The sequence below is a fragment of the Lathyrus oleraceus genome, chromosome 3 (genome assembly GCF_024323335.1).
Source record: "Lathyrus oleraceus cultivar Zhongwan6 chromosome 3, CAAS_Psat_ZW6_1.0, whole genome shotgun sequence".
NCBI classification, from domain to species: Eukaryota; Viridiplantae; Streptophyta; class Magnoliopsida; order Fabales; family Fabaceae; genus Lathyrus; species Lathyrus oleraceus.
The window spans coordinates 37,979,279-37,990,105 of record NC_066581.1 but is presented as its reverse complement, the minus strand read 5'-3'; the positions used below and the strand labels follow the sequence as shown (position 1 = coordinate 37,990,105).

The window sequence follows — 10,827 nt, the reverse complement described above, 5'->3', positions numbered from 1 at the left end:
TTTTTGTAACCGTAATGCAAGAAAGTTACAAATCCTAACTACCTAACAATTTTTGTAACCATAATCCTTAAGAGAGATAGTATTGTTATCATCCTCCATATGCTCACAATCGTCATAATTTAATAATATATACTTTAATAATATGATTATTAATTGAAGTCATAAATAGGATTAAAATCAATCAATCACGCATGCCTACCTTTAATATACTACACTTCCTATGCCGTTTTCATTTTCATTTTCATTTTCTTAAAATCTAAACTCAATTCAATAACTTTTTTTTGACACAGTTAAATAACTTAAATTTATAACAAAATCATCAACTCCTGATTCACAACCTACTTCATCAGAAATTGGCCAAGAGATAAATATTTGTACCGTGCTAACTTATTAGTATAAAAAAACTGTACAAATTTAGAAATTGAAAAAAAATATAAAATATAAATATAATGTGGTGCTGCTGTAGAAACAGTTAGATTTAAACAAGAAAAAAACCCAAAATTCAAAGCACAGTCAAATTTCGGACCTGTATGCCTCCGGTGGCTGATGGTCGAATGCACAAATTCCCCGTCCAATCCTGATAAAATACTCCGCCGTAAGATTGGACGGCGTAAATAAAACCGCAGAATTGGACGGTGCAAATTAAACACAGCTTGTTTCCTCAAAGGATTTAACGGCGGGCAGAGTCAACGGCAGATGACGGCATGATAGGAGCAGTAGCAGAAGAAGTTCCTTCATCGTCGCTATTATTGACCTTTGGCTTTGGAGACCTAAACGACAATGCTCTAGCCAAAAACGACGGTGCTCTAGTAAAAACCCACCGGTCTGATTTAAAACTCCGGTCCACCCAGCTCGAACTTTTTCCTTTACTACTTCCTTCACCGGTTCGGTAACCATGCCTCGAGCTACTTTCTCGTGGTAACATAATCAAACTACTCGTCCGTTGTAACTGCCGGTTCATTAACTGTTTCCTCACCGCAAAGGGCAGTTTCAAAGTGAACCGGTCCGTGTTCTCACCCGGTTGAATCAACGAATGACCGGTCGAGTGCGACTTCGGAAAACGACGCGCACGGTTCGATTGAGATCCACGCGTTCGATTCCTGTTCAGCGTTTTCTCCAACGAAATCACCTCCGGAGGAACCAAAACTGGATCAGCTTCCGCGTTTCGTTCCTCTGCCGGTACTTCAACGGCGTCGTTTTGAGCTTCAATATCTTGTTGTTGTGACTCGTTGTTTGACTCGGGAACACCGTGAACTGACTCAGCGGGTTCCGGAACGAGATTCGCGCGACAAACTGGACATGTTGTATGCAAAGATAACCACTCGTCGATACACTCCGTGTGAAAAACATGATCGCACTTGGGAATCAAACGCAGCGTTTCGGTGTCTTCGAACTCGCATAAACAAACAGCGCACTCGAGCACCTCTTTTCCGATCTTATGGATCTTGACTTCGGAGTATTCGAGAATCGGGAAAGTCTCGATTACTGAAGAATCTAGTCCACGAGTAGTGATACCTAAACGGCCGTGCATGACGGGGAGGCCGGCGTTGGTTGAAGGTGAGTCGGAGCAGCGACGGATGTAGATGGAGAAAAAGCCCATGAGAAAAAGAGCAGCGATTAAGATGACTATGATTATAGCAAAGGAAGGGCTGAATTGGTTGAAATTGGGATCTGTGAAGTCGTTGGTTTGGTTTCGGGCTTGAGCTTGGGCTTTTGTGGCGGAGAGAAGAAGGATTAGCGGTAGTATGAAGAGGATGAATAAGCGGGAATAGTTTTTCATTTTGCAGTGTTTTCTTCTTCGTTGATGAAGAAATAGAGAGTGGGTAAGAGAAGGGAAAGAAATAAAGAGAAGAGGTTTTAAATGAGTTTGTGTCTGAATGGGGAATAGATATTTTGTTTAGTTAAATTGATAATTGTGTAAATAGATACACTTAGTTTGAATTCGCCCAAATCTCATTTATTTATTTTTAAAATAAAAAAAAGATACGAAGAAAAAAAATCATATATTAGCCTTTCTTCTATTGTCATCTTTCTGCAAAATTTGTAGCCGTTGGATTGATCCTCTACGTGTGTGTGTAGGGAATCAAGAATTAGAGGTGGTGGTCAAAGATGGTGTGCCCAATTTATTTAATGGCTGCGAAGCTTACTTAGAATATGAAGAAATGTTTTGGTTTGTGTTCCTGTTATTAACTGTTATTCAAAAATTATATTTCCTTTGTTCTAAATTATAAATTGTTTTTAGTATTTTAAACGAATTAAAAAAAAGTAATTAATATTATATGAGAAATTATATAATATTTTAATATTATTCTCATTTATTATAATAAAAAATAAATATTAGACAAAACAGTGATACATGATGTATGATATGTTGAAAAAAATTAATTGTAAAGTGATTATAATTAGAGAATTTTTTTTTAAGAAAGTAATTTATAATTTGAAATAAAGGGAGTAAATGATTTTGATTATTTTATTTAAATTGAAAAATGTAATTATTTTTATTAAAGAAAAGAAAGTATAAGTTATTTTATAAAATAAATTTTTTTATTATTATAATAAGAAGATAATTAAAAGAGTTTGAATGAGAATGAATAAATAATAAATAATATGATAAAATAAGAAATGTTATTGACTTTATAAAATGATTCAAATTTGGTGTTTTTTTTTTGGGGGAAAGTCAGGAAGATAGTAATAATCTATTTATTTTAGAGGGTGGACATTTAGAGTAATGGAATTTGTTAATAGAGGGGGGAAAAGGTTATATAAAGTTTGTCTTTTTAAATATTTCAATTCTTTTGTTAGTCTTTATAATTTTTTTAAAGAAGTTTTGGTCCGGAATTATTTTCTATCACCATTTTAAATCATGTTTATAGATAAGTTTAATGGATATTGATTTGACCATGACAGATAATGGTGTGTGATTTTGAATGATGACTGAGATATCACTTTTTAAAAACTAAATAATATAATTCAATCAAAGTAATAAAATAAATAATAATAATTTTATGTATTAAATTAAATATAAAATAATAAACTTAAAAATTAAATTTAATATGAATTAAAGAATGTATGTGAGAGGTATGGCCACTTTAAATTAAAGAATGATGTCGCTCTTAACTGAAGAATGGTGTTGCGTTAAATTAAAGTTTGAAAAATTGATTCAAGGACATCTTTTATTTTTTTAATATTACACATCCTTTTGAATATGTTTATTTCTTTATTAAATGAGACAAATTGAACAATTAATGAATTACAAAGAGATTAATTTTTAATCAATTTTTTAATCCTTATTAATTAATAAGTAAGGGCAATTTGATAATTAAGATGAGTGGCATTTTGGAAATTATGAGAGTTGGCAAGGACAAGATGGTAAAAGAAGATGGAGGAAGTCGAAGAGCTTGAAGCAAGAATCGGAAGCAAAAATTCAACATCATCTCATCTCAATTCATCACCATCTTCCTTTCTAGGGTGGGTTCTTCATTAGCATAGCTTTTTTTTTGGGGGGGAGGGGGGATTTTACATGAAAACTGAGTCTAGGGTTTGATAAAATCTTGCTTGCTTGTGAAATTGATGAATAAAACATATTTCTTGCTATGTATTGTAATATTGTTAGTAACCCATGATGATTCATTGTGTTAATGTTGTATGTTATATTGTGTTGTTGAGTATTGATGTTGTGGTGATGTTGTGAGATTATGTAATGATGTAATGATGTGATGTTGTGTTAATGTTGTATGTTATATTGTGTTGTTGAGTATTGATGTTGTGGTAATATTATGAGAATATGTATTGAAGTTATGTGGTTATTGTGTTGTTGTTGGATTGATGTTTTGTTAATGTTGTAAGATTATATAAAGAAACTAGGATGTTGTTATTGTTCCTTGTTGTCATGATATGTTGTTAACATGAGTTTTTGTTGTTATGGTTAGAGATTAATGAAATTAGGAAGTAATGAAAACATGATTGTCTTATTATTCTTGTATGATGTTGAATACATGGTATGAGATGCTTGGATATGATAGACTATGATTATATGGGGGTTAGAATTGTTTAAGATTAAATAAGATGTGTTTAGAGGTGAGATTTTTGGAAGAGTTGCAAAAAACAATCAATTACCTTGAAGAACCAATTGATTGCCTTCATGAATGTAAAAAGAAATTTGCAAATTCCCAAGTGGCAATCTATTGTCACAGTCGATTGTCATGATGTACTATTGAGAAAAATGTTAGACAAAATGTTCAGAACAATCGTTGGTTCCCTAAAACAATCGATTGTTTCTCTTGTTACGTGCTAAATATCACTTGTTTAATGATTTTAAGCTATCATAGATGTCATATAACTTGCATTATGCTATGTGTGCATTGAATTAACAATAATTGATCAAATTCCATAAGAATGAATGTGTTTTAACCTAGGATCTTGGTTATGTTAAAATGATTAGAAAAGATAAAGTTAGGTTATGATGATTAACTTAGGTTGTGATGTTCGATTATGAAAGGCGCCTCGGCGTGTACCCATTAGCGAGTAGTCACTTGAGATGAGTCGTTCCATCTACAAGAGTGCCCGAATAGCATTGATGGTGAACGATAGTCAAGTTGCGAGTTAATGGGCTTTATATGGAAACGTATTATAATAATCACATGGTGATTTATGAGTATAATCATGTAGCGATTGATGAGTGTAATCACGTAGTGATTGTTAAGAATAATCATGTCTTTGGGAATAACTCATTTTCATGCTTGTCCTGAGTTTGACTCTTATGTAACGTAGTGATCGGGTTAGACGAACCATTGATTCGTAACCTCAAAGTGAGTTAGAGTCCCATAGAGGAGTGAACCTCAAAGTGGGTTAGATTCCCATAGAGAAGTAAACCTCAATGTGGGTTAGAGTCCCATAGAAGAGTGAACCTCAAAGTGGATTAGAGTCACATAGATGAGTGCTCCTTAAAGTGGGTTAGAGTCCCATGGAGGAGCAAATTTCATAGTGGAAAAGATGAATCATTGTGCGGACATCTGTGGCTCGTGTCCCATTTTCCTAGATGTAGGATAGGTTGGGGAAAGTTGCCCAACATGACAAAGATCCGTGACCCGTGACCCGTGTCCATAGTCCTAGACGTGGGATCAGACAGAGAAAAATACTTTGTTGTTTGTGTTTCCGAATAGTGACTTATTGAGTTATGTGGATTCAAATTTATATGTATCCATACGAAGAAAATAAAAAACCTAGATAGTTAAGTTTTTGTTCTATTATGTAAGTGTATACAAGTAGGACAAAATAAAATTGCTTAAGTTAGAATATCGTTTAGTAGCCCTTTAGAACCGAGTGGACCCATAAGATAGAAGAACCCACTAAGATTATCATCTCACCCCATTATATTGTTGAATTTTTAGATAACTCAAGATAGGATAAAGGCAAAGGTAAAGTCGTACGAAGATCTTTTAAAGATTTCGATGTTTCAAGATAGTTTTCGTTGTATATATCTTAATTTTTTTGTTAGGCACTCATGTATACCATGTTCCATATGATCCATTTTGAATATCTTGGATATGAATAAAAATGATGTCATTAAACACTTATGTTGTATCAGTACCAATTAACATTTGTATGTTATTATTCTAGATTTATATTATACGAAGTGTTACAAATTTTCTCATTCTCGCTTTATAATCAATAATTTTATCTTTATAGGTGCTAGAAAATATTGTTTTTTATAATTAGGCGTTGCAAAAGAAATTAATGTTGATTTCTATTCATCCCATAGATAAGTTCGATCATCTTCTTTCAGCTATTTCCACCTAAATCTTTAATAAGTTTAGATGGGATTCTGTAAAAAAGTATTGTTTGTATATATAGGGCCAGTTTGTTTTATCTTTAAAAAAATGGTTTTTTTTTCTTTGTATTTTTGAAAATGGATTCTATAAAAAAAAATTCAAGCTATTACAAGTTTTTTTAAATTTATTTTTTATAAATTAAAATACTAAATTTATCATTCTATAACATAAACATACATTATTGAAGATCAAAACATAGTCAAAATCACAATTTCAAAAAGTTGTATGTCAAAAAACGATTTTTATGAAAAGCTATTTGAAATAGCTACAAAATTAAGTGATTTTTTTGAAATTTTTATATTAAAAAAAAGTTTTGATAAAATGATGAAATACCTAAAATAAAATTTTAAAAATAATTATTCAAACCATAAGCTTTTATAAATATTTTTTTTGTAAATATATTTTACACCAAAATATATAACACTATAAAAATCATTTTTTTTAAAAAGCAAAAATAAACGGGCCCTTAATCACGTGTGAGGTATAATTTGATTTGATTATTTCATTTCATTAGGGGTCCCTTTCTTCTTGTTTTCTCGCACTTTATTAGTAAATGTAGTATAGTTACATATTTTATATGTATAATGTGGGTATTCTCTATATATAGTACGTACACATATGGTGTATAAAGTATGTATATAATAATGTATTTGGCAGTATTGATTGTATTTAAATGTGTTGAATACATGCAAAATATATTTGGAATTCTTTAAGGGTCATTTGTTATTTTTTTTAATCAAGCATTTACTGTGTTTGTACTATGACAAACGTCGCACCAGGAACAAAGTAATCCTTTAAGAAAGAGAGGTTTTCTTGAACAAATATAAGAAAACGATTCAGTTAGAGAGAGAGAGAGAGAGAGAGAGAGATGGGTAAACTTCATCAAAGAAAAATCTGATGTTTTTGAGGTGTTCAAAGATCTATGTCAAAGGATTCAAAGAAAGAAGGGAAGTGAAATCATCAAGATTCGAAGTGACCATGGGAAAGAATTTGAAAATAATAGATTTGCTAATTTCTGCTCCTCTGAAGGCATTGGGCATGAGTTCTCCTCTCCTATCACCCCACAGCAAAACGGGGTTATGGAACGCAAGAACATAACTCTCCAAGAGTTATCCAGAGTCATGCTCCATGCCAAGCATCTTCCCTATCATTTCTGAGTTGAACCAATGAATACTTCCTACTATATTCATAATAGAGACACCCTAAGAACCGGAACCTCAACCACTCTCTATGAATTATGGAAATGAAGGAAGCCCACAATCAAATACTTTCACGTATTTGGAAGAAAATGCTACATTTTAGCTGACCGTGAACAAAGAAGAAAGATGGATCTCAAGAGTGATGAAGGTATATTTCAGGGATACTCTACAAACACCAGCCTATAGAGTCTTTAATTCCAGAATCAAATCCATGATGAAATCCATCAATGTGGTAGTGGATGACAATATCTTAGAAAAGGGGACAGATGTTGGATCTGATGTCGAGACATCATTTTAGCAGATCAACCCAACTGAAAATGAGAAAGTGATTGAATCAGACAGTGAATCAGGAGGTGTTGAACCTGATAACCCTCAAGTCAACAAAGGTCCATCCATTAGAATATAAAAAGACCATCCAAAAGATCTCATAATTAGAAACCTTAATGAATGAGTTACCACTAGATCTAGAGATGTGATCTCAAATGCATGCTTTTTTTCTAAGTTTGAACCTAAAAATGTGAAGGAAGCTTTGACTGACGAATTCTGGATCAATGCAATGCAAGAGGAATTAGGTCAATTCATAAGAAATGAAGTATGGGACTTAGTTCCTGCACCTAAAGGAATGAATGTTATTGGCACTAAGTGGATCTACAAGAACAAATCTGATGAAAAAGGGATTGTGACCAGAAACAAAGCAAGACTTGTTGCTCAAGGATACACTCAAATTGAAGGGGTCAATTTTGATGAGACATTTGCCCCTGTAGCTCGCCTTGAGTCAATCAGACTTCTATTAGGAGTGGCTTTCCTTCTTAAATTCAAACTATTTCAAATGGATGTAAAAAGTGTCTTCTTAAACGGGTACTTAAATGAAGAAGTATATGTTGAACAACCCAAAAGGTTCATAGATCCTAGCTTTCCAGATCATGTTTACAAATTGAGGAAAGCTCTATATGGTTTAAAGCAAGCATCTAGGGCTTGATATGAAAGGCTCACTGAGTACCTTGTCAACAGTGGATACATGAAAGGAGGAACAAACAAAACTCTGTTTGTAAAAGAAGAACATGGTAAACTCATGATAGCTCAAATATATGTTGATGACATTGTGTTTGGGGGGATGTCGAACCAGATGGTACAACATTTTGTCAAGCAGATGCAATCTGAGTTTGAAATGAGTCTTGTTAGTGAACTAACATACTTTCTGGGGCTCCAAGTCAGACAGATAGATGACACTATCTTCATCTCCTAAAGCAAGTATGCCAAGAACATAGTGAAAGTTTGGCATAGGAAATGCTAGCTATAAAAGGACACTTGCACCAACTCATTTAACATAAACCAAAGATGACAAAGGAAAAATGTGGATCAAAGCCTGTATGGGAGTATGATTGGTAGTTAGCTTTATCTCATAGCTAGCAGACCTAGCATTACATTTGTTGTAGAGGTCTGTGCTAGAAATCAATCTGAACCCAAAATGAGTCACATTACTCAAGTTAAAAGGATTCTAAAGTATATCAATGGAACTAATGAATATGGAATATTGTACTCTCATAATGCAAACTCTTTACTGACTGGATTCTATGATGCTGATTGGGCAGGTAGTGTTGATGATAGAAAAAACACTTCTGGGTGTTTCTTATTGGGAAATAATCTAATATCTTGGTTTATTAAGAAGAAAAACAGTGTGTCCTTATCCATAGCTGAGGCTGAATATATTTTTGTTGGGAGTAGTTGTTCTCAGTTGATTTGGATGAAATAAATGTTAGAAGAATACAATGTCTAACAATATGTCATGACATTATACTGTGACAACCTAAGTACTATTAACATCTCCAAGAACCCTATTCAGCACAGTAGAACTAAGCATATTGATATCCGGCATCACTTCATTAAGGATCTGGTGGAAGAGAAAATTGTCACTCTTGAGCATGTAACTACTGAAAAGCAACTGACTGACATTTTTACAAAAGCCCTAAATGCAAATAAATCGGAAAAACTAAGGGGCGAATTGGGCATTTGTATGCTTGAATATTTATAGCAATTACTGAAGAAGGGAAAAAGAAATCAAATTTCCTCTTCCATCCACTTAACTGTGCACAAAATTCAAAGTCCATCATTACACATCCTTCTTATCTTCCCAACACGACACCTCACGTTAACCTTTGTATTCTCTCTCTCAAATGCATTCTCGGACAACTTCATCTCTCCACCAAAATCGTCCAAAATGTCAGAACCTTTTATCTCCACTCCAAGCAAATCTTCCAAAGAACATGCAAATCCTAATACTAGTGGTACGAAGATAGATCTCTCAAATGTCATCATTGATGTTGTTCCTCTCTCAATCGTTCCTGTCCATGCAAGCCCAATGAGAAATGCCAAAACCTTTTTGTAGCGGGAAATTCATGATCATCAAGCTATTGACAAGCTAGAGATCAATTAACAAGAGTTGCCACCGCGCTTTTATTGTTTCCAAGGGAAAAGGGAAGAAGTACGAACAAAACTCAAATAGTAAGAAGTTTTCAAATAAAAACTAATAAAAGTCAGAGATCACAGGTAAGGGGGTTGGTTACATAAAGGGAAGGTGTTAGCACCCAAAGTGTCATAGGTACTCCTAGGGAGCCCTTTTTGTATGTATATGTACTTGGTATCAAGTGATGTTTACAAACAAATAGAATGGGGGGGGGGGGGGGTGAGAAAGAATTCATTAATTATATTTTTGTGTTTGAAAAGACCTTCGGTCTTGTGCCTGCGTACCAACATATAAATGAGGGATCAAAACCTCGTAGTTCGTGCTAGAAATTTCAAAATGAGTGTGTTGGTTTTAACAAAAATTAAGTTTGAAAGGCACAAAGGCCTAAAGTGGTTTGAATGAGTTAGTTCTTTTTGGCTTTTTGAAAGTTTAAGTCAAGTATAGTTAAGTTTATTTACAAGTTTGATTTAAGAAAATAAGTTTGAAAATGCAATGGCATAAGGCCAAAGTTTCTATCTTTTGCAAAAGTGGTCTAAGTTTAGAACAAAAGTAGTTCACACAAAGAAGATTTTAAAATTGGAGAGAGAGATTTTGAAATTAAATAAATGGGGAGAAGATGAAGAGACTACCCTATGCACAAAAATTTAAAAGTTTAAAGTTGAAAAGATCTAACCAAATGGGAGCGATCCAATAGACAAGTATGTTAATAGAAACCCAGAATTCCCTTGGACTTTTTAGAATCAAGAAACACACAAATACACAATTATATCAATCTTGAAGAGAAAAGGCATCAAATAAAGATGGCCTCATCCAAGCTTATCCACTTCATGATCTTCTTCAAAATAGCCTATGTAGCAGATGAATTCCACAAGTCACAGGTTCAACACAACAGCTTAACCATGATCAATGTTGCAGATGAACTGGAGAGATCTAGAATGATGTATCAGATGAATTCAAACTTGCAAGTTCTTGGTTCTTCAACAAATTGGCATTGTCCAAGTCCATTAGCAAAGTAATGTTGTCTAAATTCTAAGTCCAATTGAGGAGATCAAAATAACAGTCCACTCAAAAGTCTTTTAGGGTTTTTGTTATTATTATGTGCATTGATGGTCAAAGACCAAACAAGCAAACAAGGTATATACAAACAAAATAATATCATACAATATGGTCCAAGTGGACAAAAGGGAAAATTACATTAACATAAACAATTAGAATGATATGTATAATGACAAATGATAATAAAGTGCTAAAAGTAAATTGCATTAAAGTAAAGACTTGAAAGTAAAAGTTAATAGTTAGTTTTGTTTTGCTTTTTGATTTCAAGACATTCTTT

At 33.3% G+C, this 10,827-nt stretch overlaps 1 protein-coding gene across 1 annotated transcript; it reads right to left on the bottom strand.

The window, feature by feature from the left end:
• Nucleotides 1-365: 365 nt before the first annotated feature.
• LOC127132337 (E3 ubiquitin-protein ligase ATL6) lies at nucleotides 366-1,955 on the bottom strand. Its single transcript, XM_051061277.1, has one exon. It carries the CDS (start codon nucleotides 1,778-1,780, stop codon nucleotides 671-673), a length of 1,110 nt encoding a protein of 369 aa, XP_050917234.1. The 5' UTR covers nucleotides 1,781-1,955; the 3' UTR covers nucleotides 366-670.
• Between the last annotated feature and the right edge of the window lie 8,872 nt (nucleotides 1,956-10,827).